A 19,721-nucleotide genomic window follows, 5' to 3' on the forward strand; every position below is an offset into this window, starting at 1 on the left:
CCCCTTCCTATGAGTTGTGCAGTTGGTTTGTAGCATATAGATTTGTAAGTATTGCTGTTGCATTGGTTCATTTTTTTATCCTTTGTCTCTCCATTTTGATGTTCCCCTTCCCTTCCCTAGTTCCAATAAACCTATATACACCACCTAGGGTACTGAAATCAGTAACAGTCACATCAGGGGTAAAACCCTGGGGAAGAAAGACAAACAAAATGGCATAGTTTCCCTTGGTATGTTGAAAATAATAGCAACAATGGTAAACCACTTATTTCCATAACTTGGAGTTCATTTCATTTAGCATCATCTTATGTGTTCATATGTACATAGCTATTGCGCTATTGTGGTCTTCTGCTAGCACTATCCTAGAGGTGTACTAATTATTACCAATGAGGGAAACCATAGAGTCTTTGTTTCTTTGGGTCTGGCCCACTTCACTTAGTAGGATGTTTTTCCACAACACAACAAATCAAAGAAAGGTTGGACACATGGGATTGTATCAAACTGCAGAGCTTCTGCATGACAAAGGACATAGCTTGCAAGTTAAATAGAAAGCCTACAGACTGGGAAAAGATCTTCACTGGCCAGACAACAGACAAAGGCTTCATATCTAAAATATACATAGAACTCAAAAATTTAAATTCCCCCAAAATAAATCCTCAAAGAAACAACTGCCCCCTAAATAAATGGGCTAAAGACCTAAAAAGAGACTTCTCTGAAGAAATGAGAATGTCCAAGAGACACATGAAGAAGTGTTCAACACCACTGTCCATAAAAGAAATGCAAATCAAAACAACATGGAGATTCCACCTCACCCAAGTAAGAATGGCCATTATTAGGAAAACTAACAATAACAAATGCTGGAGGGGATGTGGCCAAAAGGTAACCATATTGCACTGTTGGTGGGAGTGTAAACTGGTTCAGCCACTCTGGAAAGCAGTATGGAGGTTCCTCAATAGGCTAAGCATAGAACTCCCCTATAACCCAGCAGCCCAATTTTTGAGCATCTACCCAAAAGATTACAAGCAAGACCACACTAAAGCCACCAGCGCAAGGCAACTATGTTCATCACAGCACGATTTGCCATTGCCAAAATATGGAACCAACCCAGATGGCCCTCAGTAGATGAATGAATCAAGAAAATGTGGTACATATACACAATGAATTGAATTCTATGCCTCTATCAGAAAGAACAACACTAAGGAAATGGAAGTATTTAAATTATCTTTGAAGGGGTTTCTGTTCAACATGCATCTTAATCAGTGTCATCCCTTCTATCATTATCTCCCCATCTATCCCCCCCCTGGTCCTCTCAAGTTTCCTAGTTTCCTGGTACTTTTAGGTTGCAATAACACAATACCTTAGGCTGAGTACTTTATAAAGAGCAGAAAATTGAGCCAAGCATAGTGGTATAGGCTTTAATCCCCACATTGAGGAGGCTGAAACAAGTTTGCAAGCTGCAGGTCAGCATGGACTACATAGTGAGTTCAAGGTCAGCCTGGAGATCCTGACTCCATCAGGCACCTGCTTGCCTTTCCCCCCATGTTTCTTTTAAAATACCCTCACCTGTGTATGCTTTTAACTATTATGGTGTCTCTGTTCAAATCAATGTAGATTTCAGTTCCTCCGTCACTCTTCCTGCTGCAATGTATTAAAATCATATACCAAACTCCAGCTTTGTCTTTGATAATATGGTACCAGAAGTTTGGTCCCCTGAACTCAATGCTAATTCACAAATAATGAGAGCAGGGTACTGTCCAAAAGAAAATAAAGGCTTATTATTTTTTTCAGGTAAAATAAGAGCCATACATTTTATACAATGTTAGGGGTGGGGTTCACGCTTTCTTCAAGAGGGGGAGTGGCTCTTGGATGAAAGCTCTGTAGTGTGAGTTTCTGGCTGTACATACTGAAACTTAACTTCCCATTGTTTGGTGGCCAGGGGCCCTCTGTATTACTTGATGTACTGCTACTCACCTCCGGAGTTGTATTTCTTGCTATGCAAAATGTTCCTTCACTCCTGAGGTCAGCAAGATAAAAAGAAGAGCATGGTGACCTTTCCCAGAGATGTAAATGCATTCTTCTTGAATTCTCAAACATTGAGAAGTGGAGAAGAGGAGAGAGAGAGACAGGACAGTAAGAAAAGAAAAACTGTTTTAAAAACATGTAACTGAAAGCATCCTGGTTCGTTTTTGAGCTGAAACTACAGTTCTGAACATATTTCTCTTTTACAAATACAAGTATCTATCTGTCTAGATGTAGATATGTATGTATATATAGAGAGAGATATAGATATTTGACAGTTACAATGGGGATGGTATGTAGTGTATTAAATAAATGGGAGGTCCTTAGACTGCGTCAGCTCTAATAACCTAGGTTCTTATGTAAGGAACATATAACTTAAATATAGCCAGTAACAAGTGGCCAACTAGCCACTAGTTTTATTGTCTTTCACTTTCCCTCTAGAACAGTCCAAGTAAGGTTATTGCTCAAATTTTAGCCAAATTATTTTCTTGTGTATGTGTTGGTCCTGAGACTTGAACTTGGCCCCCAGGCATTGCTACCGACCTCTTTTGCTCGTCTAATGCTCTACTACTTGAGCCAAAGCTTCACTTCTGGCTTTTTGGTAGTTAATTTGAGGTAAGAGTCTCAATGACTTTCCTGCCTGGACAACCTTTGAATCATGAACCTCAGATCTCAACCTCCTGAGTAGCTACGATTACAGTCATGAACCATTGGTGCTGGCTCCAAATAATTTTTTTTAAAACTTTGTTTCTCTTGAGGTGAGGTTATTCTATATTGTTTAGGCTGACCTCAAACTCCTGATCCAAGCAATCCTCCTGCCTTAGCTTCCTGAGAAGTATAGACAGCAGGGATTTGCTGTCATACCAAGTAAAATAAATTCTTTGTTTTGCTCCTGCATCTACTTCAACAGCCTTCAGCACTTCAGACTTGGAGCTACCGTCAGCTTGAGTTTTAATGTGCCAAAGTTTATCATCCAAAGTGTGTGTGTGTGTGTGTGTGTGTGTTGCTAGTGCTTGAACTAGGAGTTTTACTCTCTCACACTCATGCTCTTTGTTGTTTTACTTCTTCCTCTGTGTCTATGGACACAGAAAAGGAATTTATGTAATGATGATCAAGTGGCTCACAGGATGCTGAAGAAGCTAGAGGGTTTACTACTAATAAGGGCCCGAGGCACAGACAATGTCCTTGCACCAGCACACTGATGCTGGACTTGGTTTTTGCTGAAAGACCTCTAAGTCTCAGAAACTGGATGTGGCAGGTCTGGCTATCACCCTCACTTACATAGACTCCCTGAAGTCCTGCCTCTGTTTCACCTTTGTGGATGGGGAGTGTATTACAGAGCTAGAGAGGGATGTCTAACAAGCAGTATATAAGAAAGTCTGGGAAAGCTAATATTAATCATTTTGATTTTCTCCAGAGAGGCTAGAAAAGTAAAGAAGGAATTCTGTCAGACCATGAGGACTGTAAAGTAGATAATTACATGAAAAATTCTTTACACACTTTAAGGGAGAGCCAAGCCACATGACATTTCATTCTGGAGTTCTTTTCTTCTTTCCTTCCTTTTCTTTTTTCTGACAAGAGTTTTGCTATGCAGCCCAGACTGGCCTCCAAACCTCCAACTCTGGGTGCTTGAACCTCCGCCTCTTCAGCGCATTTGTCCCCTGGTCTGGATTATATGATTTTAAAATCCTCGAAAGCAAGCATATACAGGAGAAATTTGGATGCGAATGATGTACAAAATAATTTCTTTTCAAACACATTTAAGCTCCCTGTATGAACTGGAAAAACAAGTAAATCATTTTATTAGAGAAGCAGGATTTGAGGTAAAGTGTCTCAATGTGCGGGGGGGGGGGGGGGGGGGGAGGAAGAACCCTACTAATTCTTTTTAAGCCAGGTGTTGTGGAATCTCAAGGCCAGAGGATCACAATTCCCAGGGCTGTGTAAATGGTAGCCTGGGCTACATACTAACTACAAATAATAATAATTCTTTAAAGAGCACGTTCCACTTAGTACACATTCTTCTTCACACACTTAGATGGAAGGACAATTACCAGGGTAAAAAGAAGGCACAGCGAGCTGCCTAGAACAAGGAAGCTTCAAACCATCCTTCAAGAGCAGAAGCAGTTCACCACTGCGGCACTGAGGTTACTAGCTGGAACAAAAACCCATGCAGGTTCCTCTCAAATATCCACACAGCCAAGCCGTGCCCATACACCGCTCTCTGCTGCTTCCTAGTCATTCTTTTTACCGAAAAGAATGGAAAACTGAAAGAAAAAACAAAACAAAACAAAACAGCAAGAAGCATCCCTGAGACTTCAACTATCGCGATAACACTTCCCCTCCGTTTTAAATTACGGCGTATGGGCCAATTGGGAGAAGGGACCTGCTAGCCCCGCCCCCGTTGCCAGGATACGCGGCGTCGTACCGGGGCGGCTGGGGAGGCCTGGGTGCCTCGGTAGGCTCCGTACCCCACAGGTTGGGCCGAAGGGTGGCTAGCGGCTTCCTCGATTCTGGCAAGCCTCTGAGAGGTTCGAGCGACCACCTACCCTCCTTCCGCGCCCGCGGAGGTGAGAAACAAACCCCGGGACACCCTCTCTTTTTCCTCCTTTTTTGGGCCAGTTAGCTGACTGTGGCGACTCCGAGCCCTCCCAAACCAAACAAATGGGAATTGCTGGGCGCTGGGGTGTCCACCCGGGCCCCTCGCCCCGCCTGCGGGTCGCTTGCCCACTTTGAGGGGGGACACAGGATGTGCCGCCGCCTCCTCCCAGGGATCTGAGGAGAGCGACCCCTGGCTGAGGGATTTTCGGGATTTATTAGATTACCAGGGGTCAGATAGTTTCTGTCTAGTTATCTTGTTTTTTTTTGTTGTTTTTTTTTTTTTTTTTTTTTTGGCCAGTCCTGGGCCTTGGACTCAGGGCCTGAGTACTGTCCCTGGCTTCTTCCCGCTCAAGGCTAGCACTCTGCCACTTGAGCCACAGCGCCGCTTCTGGCCGTTTTCTGTATATGTGGTGCTGGGGAATCGAACCTAGGGCCTCCTGTATCCGAGGCAGGCACTCTTGCCACTAGGCTATATTCCCAGCCCCTCTAGTTATCATCTTGACAGCAACTCTGCGAGGTAGGGCTCGTGGCCGTGTGTGTGTGAGTGTGTGTGTGTGTGTGTACTGGGGTTTGAACTCAGGTCTTGGGGGCTGCCCCTTAGCTGCTTCACTAAAGGCTGGTGCTCTACCGCAGCTCCACTCCTGCCCCCTCTTTTGGTCGTTAATTGAAAGAGAAGTCTCATGAATTCGACCATCAGATTTCAGCTTCTTGACTAGCTAGGATCACAGGCATGAGACACCAACACCCAGCTCCACTCTTCTGTTGGAGAGATAAGACAACACATACGTTAGCGTTACCTGATGTGTCAGGATGTCTAGACTACACAGTTGGTAGCTGTCAGATGTAGTTGTTTTGTTGTTGTTTACGGTACCAAGGGTTGAACTCAGGGTCTCCTGCTTCCCAGAAAGGCATTCTGCCACTGGAGTCATGCCTTCACCCCTGTTTTACCTTGATTATTTTCCAGGTTGGGTTTCCCTTTATGCTCACCCGGTTTAGACTGCTGTTTCCCTATTGTTGCTTCTTGTAGCTGGACCGTGCCCAGCGATTGGTTAAACTTGACTGGTGAACTTTATGACAAGCCAGTATCAAAACTTTCTGTACATCTCTGCCTCCCAAGTAGCTAAGATTACAGGCTTTAGACACCGGTCAGAAGTAGAGTTTTTAATCCTTATGGAACCGAATTCATTATGGACCCGAAGGATTGTTTAAATAACCCCTTACCCCGCCTATTTGGTTGAAAAACTGTAGAGTTCAAGGCATATGTTTTTACTAGTTCCCCTCCTCTCCCTTAATCCCTCTGAGACTGTCAAAGTGCTAAACTTTTTCTACTACAGGAAAGCTGTGGCGAAGAAAATCACTTCCTGTGTATACTACATTTTCTCAAAGTTACCAGAATAACAGTGTTAGAGTAGTAGGGTAACAGTGAGTAACAGTGTTAGAGTAACAATGATGAATTGTACTGGAAACAGATACTGACTTTACTGGCTTTTAGAGAAACTGTTTTGGTCAGATCCAATCTTCCTTCTGGAAAGTCATTTCATAAAACTCCCTTTTCCATTTAAAATAATCTTATTCCTTTGTCTTATGAGTTAACAGAAATAGAGGCAAAGAGCTTCGTGGAATGGGATGATTCTAAGTTCAGTGTGAATGTATTCATTATGAAGTAATCATGCTATTTCTGAATGGAAATACCTAGAAAATGATCGAATAATCAGATTTGGTGCCTAGTTTAAGGGACAGAATCATAGATACTGGTGATAAGACTATAGTATCCAAAAATAACATAACTCAAAGGGAAAATTAGAATAGAGATAGATATTGAATGAGAGGGAGAATGGCTGTTGAGACTGGAGGGCAGAATGGATGTCAGTATGTTTGTATGCTTCAAAGATGACGGAATATATGTCCTACCTGCCAGTCCTGGGGCTTGAGTACTGTCCCTGAGCATTTTTGCTGGAGGCTAGTGCTCCACTATTTGAACACCCTCCCCCCCCCCCCGCCCCGTTTTTTGTAGTTTAACTGGAGATAAGAGTCTTATGGACTTCCTCACTCAAACAGCAATCCTTAGATCTCAGCCTCCGGAATAGCTAGGATTACAGGTGTGAGCCACCAGTACCCTGTTCTAGCTTTTTAAAAATAGCAGGAAATGAAGTTATTTGCTGATTGTTTAAGAACCAGAAACACCAAGGAGAGAAAGTTAAATGGGCTTGCATTTTGGTAGGATAACAGGGAGATAAGAATGGAATCATGTGATAACCAATTGCATAATTATGAATTAGTGTCAGATTTGAACAGGTAAGTAGCTGAAAGGGTACCTGGAATGACAGTTTACAAGAAAATCATTACAGATGCAATTTTAAATATCATATTAAATTTATTTATTTTGTTTTACTAGTGTTTAAACTGAGGGCCTAGGCTTTTGCTAGACAGGTGCTGTATCACCTTGAATCATGCCAATAGTCTTGAATTAAATGTATGAGGGAAAAGGATGATGGACCAGTGATATCTTGCTATACAGGATGTCAGAGGAGAATTAAACTTTTTGTTCTTTACAAACAGAGGTTAAAGCTTACAAACCATGGCCAGTAACCACAAATCTGCAGTATCTCGCCCTATTTCACGGGGTGGAATTGGATTAGCAGGAAGGCCTCCTTCTGGAATTCGACCCTCATCAGGAAATGTTCGAGTGGGAACTGGAGTAAGTTTAAAACAAGTCTGTTGAATGCTTCTTTATATACTATAGTAGAAGTCAGAAAAACCTCTAAAAATATGTTGCAAAATGTTGTTTCATTATTCTTTAAACAAAATGTGATTGAGTGGCTATTTTTAAAAAATAACTTTGGGAGACATTATTGTTAAGATGGTACCTGTTGTTACTATTAAAACTGTAATAATTTACTCAAGTACTTCATGTTTTTTTTCTGATTCTAAAGATAATATATACTCAAGCTAATACTGGAAACATTGTATAAAATTAACTATATCATTATGTAGAAAAAAAAGCACTGTTGGGCTGGGGATATAGCCTAGTGGCAAGAGTGCCTGCCTCGGATACACGAGGCCCTAGGTTCGATTCCCCAGCACCACATATACAGAAAACGGCCAGAAGCGGCGCTGTGGCTCAAGTGGCAGAGTGCTAGCCTTGAGCGGGAAGAAGCCAGGGACAGTGCTCAGGCCCTGAGTCCAAGCCCCAGGACTGGCCAAAAAAAAAAAAAAAACAACAACAAAAAAAAGCACTGTTACTTTTATTTGTGGTAAGACGGAGAATGGCCTCAACATTTATCAGTCGTCTTACCTTCGCTTCCCAAGTGCTGAAATTACAGATGTGTGTTGCCACATTGGGGTACATTACTGCCTTTAATATCCTCCACTTTTAAAAAGGGAAAGTGAGGAAAGGATGACATTGTCCAAAAAGAAATGTACTCTTTACCTTACTTAATTGTAACCCTTCTGTACATCACCTTTATAATAACAATAAAAAATTAAACAAACCACAACAAAACAAAAGTGAGCCTGGCACTGATGGCTCACGCCTGTAATCCTAGCTAGTCATGAGCCTGAGATCTGAGAATCGTGATTCAAAGCCAGCCCATGCAGGAAACTATGTAACAGACTCTCATCTCCACTTAGCTACCAAAAAACAAAACAAAAACAAAGCAACAACAACAACAACAAAAAAACCTGGAAAGGTATATAAGATAATATCTATCAAAATGACCTTCAGGAAATGGAAATGAGGTTTTTTCCTTAGTTTTTTTTTCTTTTTGTCTTGTTGATTAATTTATCTGTCTTTGGGAGGTAAGGGGGACACAGAAATGGTGGGACAACGAATGAACAAATGCAGCAGTGGCTCTCACTAGAGACTGTATTGAAAATGAACTATACAGCTTGTGGGCGGGGACAAGAGGGAAAAACTGGGTGGAAGTGAGAGAAGGAGTAAAATTGTCTAAAAAGAAATGTACTCTTTACCAGAGTTATATAACTGTAACTCCTTTGTAATTCACCTTTATAACAACAACAAAATAAATTTAAAAAAATCTAAATGGAGCTGTGGCTCAAGTGGTAGAGTGCTAACTTTGAGCAAAAATGCTCATGGAGAACACCCAAGGCCCTGAGTTCAAGCCCCAGGACTGGCACAAAAAACCAAAACAACAACAAAAAAAGGACTTGTATACACTGTTTCAACTGTTTTTTTCTTTTAATGCACTATAACTAACAATTTTCTGTGGTGGACTTTTAGTTATTTTGCAGTTTGAAGATATTATAAATAAAAACTATAAATAGATTTAAACTTTGAAAGCACTATGTTTAATATTCATAGAATTTTAAATGTTAAAAATTATGTTTAATATAGAATAATAGTATTAAATATTTCTGATACTCAAACAATATAAGGAATAATTTACAAATTGCATAGCATTTTAATTTTTTAAAATAATTATTTATTGTCAAAGTGATGTACAGAGGGGTTACAGTTTCATATGTATGGCAGTAGGTACATTTCTTGTGCAATTTGTTACCTCCTACCTCATTTCTCCTTCTCCCTCTCCCCTTCTCCCTCTCTCCCCCAAGAGTCGTTCAGTTGGTTTATACCAAATGGTTTTGTAAGTATTGCTTTTGGAGTCGTTTGGGCCTGAGCACTATCCCTGGCTTCTTTTAGCTCAAGGCTGTTGCTGAGGAATCGAACCTAGGGCTTCATGTATGCAAGGCAAGCACTCTACCACTAGACTATATTCCCAGCCCCAGCATTTTAATTTTTAAAGAAGTTATCTTTCCAGTCTTACAGTAGTAGAGGTACAGTATTTGTGGTTTATTTCCCCCAATTTTACAAAAGTGTAATCTTGCTTATCATTTAGTTGCCACCTGGAACAGCAAGACCTGGTTCTCGTGGTGGCCCTCTAGGGACTGGTGGAGTTTTGTCATCTCAAATCAAAGTTGCTGATCGGCCTGTAACTCAACAAGGTTTGAGTGGAATGAAAACTGGGATGAAAGGTATCTATTTTATGAAATGAGTATATTTTGTACAAAATTACTATAGTACCAAATTACTAAATGAGAAAAACTACAGCATGTAGTTCTCATTCTTTAGTAACATGTTGTAACTGAATGAATGTGAAAATACAATGTAACTAGAAAGTTATATCTACATATGAGCTATTTTGTTATTCATTTTCCTGAACAAGGTGCTTTGCTATCATATGGAGAAATCTGAAATAATTTGAAGAAAAGCCCACAATTGAGAATTAGATTTCTGGAATTGTATAGAAGCACTCAGAAATTTTATTTTTCCATTTAAAAATAACAATGTTAAAGTATCTGTATTTATGGGAAGTGAGTCAAAATGTTATTTTTCTGGTAATTACTATTCCACTATAATGTGTAAATAAGGAAATGAGGTAATGCATCCATCTGTACTGAATCATTATGGCTGTGTTCTTAGTAAGGTATAACAAAGCACCGTATGCTATGATTCAGAAATTTGATTTGTAGCCAAAAGTGTATAAGCCAAAACTTAACTTTTTTTTTTTTTTGCCAGTCATGGGGCTTGAACTCAGGGCCTGAGCACTGCCCCTGGCTTCGTTTTGCTCAAGGCTAGCCCTACAACTTGAGCCACAGTGCCACTTTTGGCTTTTTTATATATGTGGTGCTGAGGAATTGAACCCAGAGTTTCATGTATGCGAGGCAAGCACTCTACCACTAGGCTATATTCCCAGCCAAAATTTAACTTTTTTATAAAGAGGGTATTTTGTTTATTTAATTTAATTGTCAGAAGAAATTTGTCAAGACAGAAGATAATATCTTGATATAAAATTAATTTGAACACAGCAGTACTACAACTAATTCTTCATATCCACAGGGTCTGTATCTACATATTCAACCAAATGCAAATCAAGAATAGGAAAGATCTGCATCTATATGGAACATGTACAAAGAGTTTCCTGTCACTATTCTCTAAACAATAAAGCCTATTGACTATTTACATAATATTTACATTGTATACCATATTGTAAATAACCTAGAGATAAGTAAACATTTATGGGATGATATGCATCCACTTTATATCAGGGACTTGAACATCCCTAGGACTTGACATCCATACTAAAGTCTAGGACCAATGCCTATAGGGATGATTAATAGCATGCCATATTTTTAAGGAGACTTAAATTTTCTTATACCACTAATTTGCTAAATATGAAAAGCAGTTTGTCATTTAGGAATACTTGCTTAATCTCAATCTGTAGAAAAGGAGCCAAAATTATATTATTGTGTGTGTATGTGTGTGTGTGTCTATCTGGGGCTTGAACTCAGAGCCTGGGCCCTATCCTGAGCTTTTGTGCTCAAGGCTAGCACTCTGCCACTTGAGCTACAGCTCCACTTCCAGAACTGTTGGTAGTTAATTGGAGTTTCATGGCCCATCTTGCCTTGGCTGGCTTCAAACTGCTATCCTCAGATCTCAGCCTCCTGAGTAGCTAGAATGACAGGCATGAGCCACCAATGACTGGTTAATTCAGGCATTCTTTATTGTAATGATCCGAAGATACTAGATTTCCATTTCAGATTGATCTAGATGTAGTAGGATCTTCATGCAAATTGTGAGAATTATAGCATGTAATCTTTGGCTATGTTTTACATTTTGAAATCAAACACATTCACAATTTTTCTTTTAGGTCCCCAGAGGCAAATTTTGGACAAATCTTATTATCTTGGACTTCTTAGGTATGTTAAATCAACATCTCTCTATGCAGAATCATGAACATGGTACTTACTACAATAGTTAGGTATTTTAAGAATTTCTTTATAGCCTAACAGTTTCTGTTTTATTTGGTGATAATACAATATAGATGTAATACAATTAGATTGACATTTTTTGTGCTAGTACCAGGAGTTGGATTCAGGGCCCAGTCTTAACTCTTTCTTGTTCATGCTTGGCACACTCTGACTTGAGCCACATCTTAAGCCCAGCAATTTTGCAAGGTAATTGGAGATAGAGTTTTGTAGACTTTTTTCCTGCCTCATCTGGCTTTGATCTGAGATCTTCCAGGTGTAGCTTCCTGATTAGCTAGGATATTTGCATGTGTGTGAACTGTATTATGTCTCCATCTGTGCTCTAACAATATACCCAGGGCTGGTTAGCATCATAGAAATGTATTCCTCATGGTTTTGTAGGCTGAGAACCCTGTATTGAGGTACTGGAAGGTGAGGATTTGTTCCTTATGGATGGTGTCACCTGGGTGTCCTCACAGGATAGAAGAGGCCTACCCAGCTTCCTCTTGCACTCATCCCATCCCCAAGGGCAGAATCTTCCTTCATGGCCTGATTACCTCTTAACAGTTCCACCTATTAACACTCTTGAATTGGGAAATTCAGTTTCAAAATGAATTTTGAAGGTGACCTAATCGTTCAGAACCGAACACATTGAAGGTTTACCTTTTTCTTATCTAATGACAAAAATAATTGTCTATGCATTTTGTCAGTATTATTTTTTATCATTGAAACATCTACTGTCCCTAGTAAGAAAAGGTAGATGTGTGTATATTTATTATGATACCTTAATCAGTTCAGAGTTTTACATAATACATATTTCCGCATTTGTTGTAAATGGCACAGTTTTAAATAATTCATAATCTTTCTTGTATATCTGTAAATGTACAGCTGTAAATTAACCAGCTGGGTGCTGGTAGCTGACCTATAATTCTAAGTACCCAAGTAGCTGAGACCTGAAGATTGTGGTTTAAAGTCACCCAGGTAGGAAAACCTGTGAAACTCTTATCTCCAGTTAACCAGCAAAAATCTAGAAGTGGAGTTGTGGCTTAAGTGGTAGAGTGCTAGCCTTGAGAAGAAAAATCCAGGAACAGTGCTCAAGCCCTGAGGTCAAGCTCCATGACTGGTGTCAAAACAACAACAACAAAAATCGTTATTCATCTTTCTTTTCTCTGCTCAGATAGATGTCTTCTGGTCATGTCTCATTTCCCTGCCTTATTCTTGGCTCATTATCTGATCTCTCTCTCTCTCTCTCTCTCTCTCTCTCAACATCCCCCCCCTGCCCCTGCCTCTCTCTCTTTCTCTCTCAACATTCCCCCCGCCCCTGCCTTATTCTTGGCTCATTATCTGATCTCTCTCTCTCTCTCTCTCTCTCTCTCTCTCAACATCCCCTCCCCCCCCCCCCCCAGCCCTGGCCCTGAAACGCAGGGCCTGGGCTCTGTCCCTGAGGCTCTATTTGCTCAAGGCTAGAGCTCTACCAATGAGCCACAGTTCAAATTCAGCTTTTTCTGATTATGTGGTACTGAGGAATTAAACCCAGGGCTTCATGCATACTAGGCAAGCACTGTATCACTAAGCCACATTCCCAGCCCTGTCTTTCTTATTTCCATTAAGGTTTTTGTTGTTGTTGTTGTTGTTGTTTCTTAGTCCTTTTTTGGTGGTACTGGAATTTGAGCTCAGGTCTTTAGGAAAGCACTTTACCACTTTGAACTGAGTCCCCAGACCACCTCGCCCCCCCCTTTTTTTTTTGCTTTATTTTTCAGATAAGGTCTTGTGCTTCTGCCTGAGACTGGCCTCAAACTGTGATCTTCCTACTTCTGCCTCCCCAGAAACTGTAGTTATTGTTGTATATCACCACACCTCCGTGTTGAGATAGAATTTGAAATATCTGAGATAGAATCTCTCATTTTTATTTTTTTGTCCATGCTGGCCTCAAACCACTTTTCTCTTAGCTGTTGTTTATCCTTGATTCTTCGGGACCTGTGCTTCCATGTCAAATAATAATGCTAGTAATGTGTATAATTGTTAGCTGCAGAGCAGTGTTTTTCACTGGTACTGATTTTATCCCCCAGCAGTACTGTGTACATATGTATTTCTGGCTGTCATAAATGGGATTAGAACATATTACTAGTATGCAAACTAGGGATGCTACTAAACATCCTATACCCAAGACAGCACTTCTCACAGAGTATTAGTCACTGACCTAAACTAGCAGTGGTAGCATGAACTGTGAGGAGGATAACTAGGTACCTATGTCTGTCTATGGACTGGACCAGCTTGACCAGGCTTCCATTCTGGTGCTACTTCACTTTAGTGATTAGAGAATCTATGTCACTTTCTCATCGATTGAGTAGAATAGGATGGGACAATCCTCATTCTTAGTCATATGAACTGCTGAAGCTTTTCTCTTTTAAAAATGAGATTCACAAATCCATTGATGTCATTGTTAACATTTATGAAATGTATGTTTTGTTTAGCTAGAAAAGGAATCTTCTGCCTTAGAAGTATTACTGACTTTCTGTCTTTTCTTCAATTAGAAGTAAAATAAGTGAACTTACAACTGAAATTAATAAACTTCAGAAAGAAATAGAAATGTACAATCAAGAAAATTCTGTATACTTGTCATATGAAAAGAGGTAAGTAATTTTACAGTTAAATGTACATACTCTCCTCTTGTAATTTATCCATATAATTGAACAATTATTAATTCAGTACTCACTTAATATTTGGTACACATAATACTGAATTTATAGTTATTCATGGTGTTCCTACTATTCATCTCTTTATTTCTAAATGTATTCCATGCTTGCAGGGCAGAGACGTTAGCTGTTGAAATCAAAGAGTTTCAAGGACAACTAGCAGACTACAACATGGTATTTCCTTTTTTTAAAAGTATTTTTTAATTTTATTGTTATTGTAAAAGTGATGTACAGAGGGGTTAGTTACATAAGTTAGGTAATGAGTACATTTCTTTTTTTTTTTTTTTTTTTGCCAGTCCTGGGCCTTGGACTCAGGGCCTGAGCACTGTCCCTGGCTTCTTCCTGCTCAAGGCTAGCACTCTGCCACTTGAGCCACAGCGCCGCTTCTGGCCGTTTTCTGTATATGTGGTGCTGGGGAATCGAACCTAGGGCCTCGTGTATCGGAAGCAGGCACTCTTGCCACTAGGCTATATCCCCAGCCCAGTACATTTCTTTTTGAACAGTGTCATCTCTTCCCTTGTTTTCTCCCAATGTATTCTTTTCTCAGAGAATTTGCTTTGAATATTTGTATTTTATTTTTTGCTACTTAGAATACATACTCTAAATACCAAATAATTCATGAATATATACTTACTGTGTAAAATGTGTAGAGAATAAGATGTCCCTTTTCTTTTTCTTGCTGGTCTTGGGGCTAGAATTCTGTGCCTTAGCACTGTCTTTGAAGTTTTTTGTTCAAAGCTAGCACTCTACCACTTGACTCCCAGTTATACTTCCAGTTTTCTGGTGGTTAATTGGAAATAATAGTCTCATGGACTTTCCTGCCCAGGCTGGCTTTAAATCATGATCCCAAAATCTCAGCCTTCTGAGTAGCTAGGATTATAGGCATGAGCCCCTGGCACTTGGCAAGATGCCCTATTCTTTTCATATTAATTTCTCTCACCCCAAATACCTTGCTTTAGTAGACTGACATATATTCTTCCATTTTTTTGTGTGTGGTGGTGGGGGAAGTGGGGGAGAAAGGGACTGGAGCTTGCACTCAGGGCCTGAGATTTTTCTGCTCAAGGCTGAAGCCTCAGCTCCACATCTACTTTTGGTGGTTTGTTAGATATAAGAGTCTTATGGAATTTGCTTCCCGAGCTGGCTTTGAGATCTCAACCTCTTGAGTATCTAAGATACCAAACATGAGCCCATTTTTAAAAATGTATGGGCCCCAGTTACCTTTCTTCTCAGAGATATTAAGATAAGAAAAACTGTATTGAGTACCAACAATGTTATTGCTTTAAGAAATATAGTTTACCTTTCTATGGAGTGTTGCTATCATGACATTAAAAAATTTATGTAGCAAAGATTTCTTCCATCGGTATGTTTTATTCGTTGTATATATTCTGTCAAAATGGGAATATAATATGAACATTGTTCCACAAAGAATGCTTCCCATTATGGACTTTACAAAGAAATAGTTAAGGTGTGGGACATCTATTTTCACATCTATTTTCACAGGTCTTGGAATTTAGTAAGCCAGGAAAATTATGAGTTGGAAGACAGCAGAGGTGAATGAGTGAGACCTTGTCTTGAAAAACAAAGAAAGAAAGAAAAAGAAGAAATGATTGTCTTGGTACTCATGACAACTGCTTCAGTCTTTTGTTGTAATGTTGCCTTTATGAAAGTAGAGTTAGAGCTGGGCGCCAGTGGCTCATGCCTGTAATCCTAGCTACTCAGAAGGCTGAGATCTGAAGATCATGGTTCAAAGCCAGCACTGGCAGAAAGTCTGAGAGACTCTCATCTTCAAAAAATCACAGAAAAAGCCAGAAGTGGTCTTGTGGCTCAAGTGGTAGAGTGCTAGTCTTGAGCAAAAAGGAACTCAGGGTAGCACAAGCCCAGAGTTCAAGCCCCTGGACTGGCAAAAATAAATAAATAAATAAATAAATAAATAAACAAACAAAAGAAGAGAAAATAGAGTTAGTATACTGTCAAAATTTTCTTCCTTCTGTTAGGTACATTAGGTACCTGTTAGGTAACAGTGGTCTTTAGATATAATGAAAGTGACGATCTATTTTACTATTCATGATTATGGTACATTATGGTAAAGCAACTCAGTAATTATTATTATATTTACCAGTAATATTTTGGTGATCATAGTGTATTATAATTCTTAAATTCATTGAGTAACACACATAATCTTTATTAAACACTTTGTAGAATCTACTGTTTAGTAAGATTTTCTAAGAAAATGTTGTTCTCTTCTAAATATAATAAGAATCTCTTGAACTCTCTTGCCAGGCCTGGCTTCAAACCATGATCCTCAGATCTCAGCCTTCTGAATAGCTAGGATTACAGACATGACCCACCAGTGCCAGGAAATTGCCTAACTTTTTGAAGTAGGGTTGCTAGTATGCTGTATGTGTTTTGCCTTATTGATTTCTTATTAATTCTTAAGAAAAGAAAGTTGTTTCATACTTTAATAGTATAAATATGCAAATTTAACATTTCTCTGAGGAAAAGAATACCCTGACACATCATTCTAAAACATTTCTTTTTCATATCCTTGCTTATAAGCTTAGCTATCTTTTCCAAAGCAGGCAGAGCTCTTTAAGGAATGATCTGCAAGATAAGCATTTCATTCCTTATCACTTTTCAAACTAAAAATGTAGTGTTATTGGCCAAATGCATAGATAGCTTTATTTTCTCATATTCTGCTTATCCTAGCTTGATGTTTTTTTCATATCCTAGAAAATAAAAGTCTTGGAAGTATTAATACTTAAATTACTACTCATAATTTGGGAATTTGAACACCTATATTGTAACTTAGGCAGGCGATTAAGATTAATCGAATTTGTTTTCTATTTTTGTTTTTAGTTGGTAGATAAACTTAATACCAATACGGAAATGGAAGAAGTAATGAATGATTACAACATGGTAAGAAAATATCAATGTAAGCAATAGATACATATGAATCATTCTCCAAAACAAAGCATTTATGTTTCAGAAGAGGTGGGTTTTTGGTGCTTTAGTAACAGTATTGGGGCTTGAACTCAGAGCACTGATCCTTAGCTTTTTTTACTTAAGGTGGGTTCTCCTACTACTTGAGCCATAGCTCCACTTTCGACTTTTTGTTGGTTAACTGAAAATAAGAGTCTCATGGACTTTTATTTTGTAATCATATTTTTAAGTAGTTTTACAAAGGGGTTACCATTCTCATGGATTCTGCCAGGGCTGGCTTTGAACTGTGATTCTCAGATCTCACTCTTTTGAGTAGCATGGATTACAGGTATGATCTGCTAGGACTCAGCTTAGAAAGAGTTCAGTAAAAGTCTTGTGAACCTTACAAATAGGAATCACTGATTCTAAATTATTGTTCAACTCCCTTAGTTGCTCTTTTTCTTCCTCTTAATCTCCCAGGTGAATGCTTTAGGTCTGTCCACAAGATCTCATTTAAACTGGTATTAGATTTAGAAATAGCCAACTACATTTACTTGCATATACATTAGTTATCAATATTTCTGTTTTGATTTTTGCACAAATGGAGGTGAATACTCAAATTGGACATAAATAGCACATTTTATAGTTTTATGACAAAAACAAATAGGAATAGATATGGTACCAGGTACAATACTGACTTTTGATTGACTAATGAGAATTTAGTTCAGTTTTCTTAGATTTATTATTTGGTAGAAAATAGTAGAACATGTTAATGTCTGCTTAATTTAGTTATGAAAATATAGGTGACAAAATATAACTATGTAGCTTATAATTTACATGATCAAAGACTTCTGTGAAAAAGATAGAATTTATAAAATGACTTTTTAATTTAGGGCTCTGACTCAAATAATTTATTACATTATTATTAACTTTACAAGTTATAAATTATATTTTAATGCCAGAAATAAAAGGATAAAAGCCTTTTTTAAAGTATTCAGTTATTTGAGATAAGTACACATTTTAATTTGGAAATACATGGGTAGAGTTGAGTAGGTTTAAGAATAAAACTCTGATGGTTTTGAATTCAGCATATTTCTAGTGTTTTGTTTGTTTGTTTGTTTTGCTGGTCCTGGGGCTTGAACTCAGGGCACTTTCTCTAAGATTTTTTATTATCAAGGCAAATGCTCGACCACTTGACCCACAGCTCCACTCTTAGTTTTTGGTGGTTAATTTGGTGGTTAGATAAGAGTCTAATGGAGTTCCCTACCCAGGCTGGCTTCCAACTATGATTCTCAGATCTCATCCTCCTGAGAAGCTAAGATTACAGATGTGAGCCACTGGCACTCAGCTCAAATTGTTTTTGATCTCTTGAATTCTTGAAAAGCTACTTAAATAAGCTAAGTTTACATTGGATCACTGGGAAGAATACTAAAGAGCAATGAATATTTTTGGTTTGAGCTTATGCTTGGAAAAAGATTCTGTTAGACAATGTTCTTTGTTAATGAAAGAATTACTCTTATTTTTTGTTATTCTTGTTTAGTTCATAACCAGGATAACCTCTACAGAAAAAGTTTGATTTTTATCATTACTTTTTAAAATCACTAATTTCTTTGTTAACCATTTATTTAGCTTAAAGCTCAAAATGATCGAGAAACACAGAGTATGGATATCATCTTTACTGAAAGACAAGCGTAAGTTCAACTTATTTCAGTCAGATTCATAAATTTCAGTAGGTAAACATGAGTAATTTATTTTATTTATTTTTTGAAATTTATTTTTAAAATTATCTTTAAGTAGTTATACAAAGAAAGTGCCATGTAACAAAGCAGCTTATTAATACAATGCATTTTGATCAGTGTCACCTCCTTCAACATTCTCATCCCCCTTCAGCCTACCCCCTCCCTTACTTTTCTTAGTTTTGTGGTATATACAATGAGTTCTTTTTTTTCACACTCCAAGTCCCACTTTATTGCATTAAAATATTTATTGTTATTGTAAATATTAAGTACAAAGAGGTTACAGTTATATAAATGAGGTAAAGAGTACATTGCCACCACCCCTTCCCTCCCTCTTGCCCAGTTTTTCTCTCCCAACCCCACCCACAAGTGGCACAGTTTATTTTTAACATAATGTCTAGTGAATATCTATGCTGCATTTACTTACCCTTTGTCCCACAATTTCTATGCCTCCCTTTCCCTCACAATAGACAAATGAACAAATAAGACAGAAGGAAATGAAAACAAAAAGAGCAACAAAGGAAAAAAAACCCTCTTGTTTCCATTTCTTAGAATTTGTTTCAATGAATATTATTTTATATGGCCAAATACATATAGCTATGGTGTCTATGTGATCCCCTCCTAAGAATCTCCTTGTTTGGTCTCACTGTGTGCGAATACCTAGATACCTCCATAGTTTACCATCTCTGAGTATATTTATATTTCTTTTATCTTCCAGTGTCCAATGTGTTTACTTGTGGATTTATAGGCACATTTTAGTTACCACAAATGAGAAATCAGGCAGCTTTTCTTTCTCTGGTTCTGGCTTACTTCACTTAATATAATTTTATTCTGAATAATTATTTATTGTCAAGGTGATGTACAGAGGGGTTACAGCTTAATAGGTAAGGCAGTGGGTACATTTCTACAATGAGTTCTTGACTGCACTCTCCCCCTTTTCTCCCCCCACCCCCTGTGCTTATCTTCTGAGTCATTTATTTATTTGTAAAAT

The 19,721-nt window shown here is 38.5% G+C and overlaps 1 protein-coding gene across 1 annotated transcript in view; it reads left to right on the plus strand.

Annotated features, from left to right (window-relative positions):
- Nucleotides 1-4,434: 4,434 nt before the first annotated feature.
- Ift74 (intraflagellar transport 74) overlaps nucleotides 4,435-19,721 on the plus strand; it is a 64,384-nt gene continuing 49,097 nt past the window's right edge. Inside the window, exons 1-8 of the mRNA XM_048359518.1 lie at nucleotides 4,435-4,583; nucleotides 7,174-7,312; nucleotides 9,471-9,606; nucleotides 11,283-11,331; nucleotides 13,914-14,012; nucleotides 14,189-14,249; nucleotides 16,932-16,991; nucleotides 18,624-18,685. Of these exons, the coding sequence (XP_048215475.1) occupies nucleotides 7,193-7,312; nucleotides 9,471-9,606; nucleotides 11,283-11,331; nucleotides 13,914-14,012; nucleotides 14,189-14,249; nucleotides 16,932-16,991; nucleotides 18,624-18,685 (587 nt within the window). The 5' untranslated portion in view covers nucleotides 4,435-4,583; nucleotides 7,174-7,192. The remainder of the gene's footprint in view (nucleotides 4,584-7,173; nucleotides 7,313-9,470; nucleotides 9,607-11,282; nucleotides 11,332-13,913; nucleotides 14,013-14,188; nucleotides 14,250-16,931; nucleotides 16,992-18,623; nucleotides 18,686-19,721) is intronic.

The sequence above is a fragment of the Perognathus longimembris genome, chromosome 1 (genome assembly GCF_023159225.1).
Source record: "Perognathus longimembris pacificus isolate PPM17 chromosome 1, ASM2315922v1, whole genome shotgun sequence".
Taxonomy (NCBI): Eukaryota; Metazoa; Chordata; class Mammalia; order Rodentia; family Heteromyidae; genus Perognathus; species Perognathus longimembris.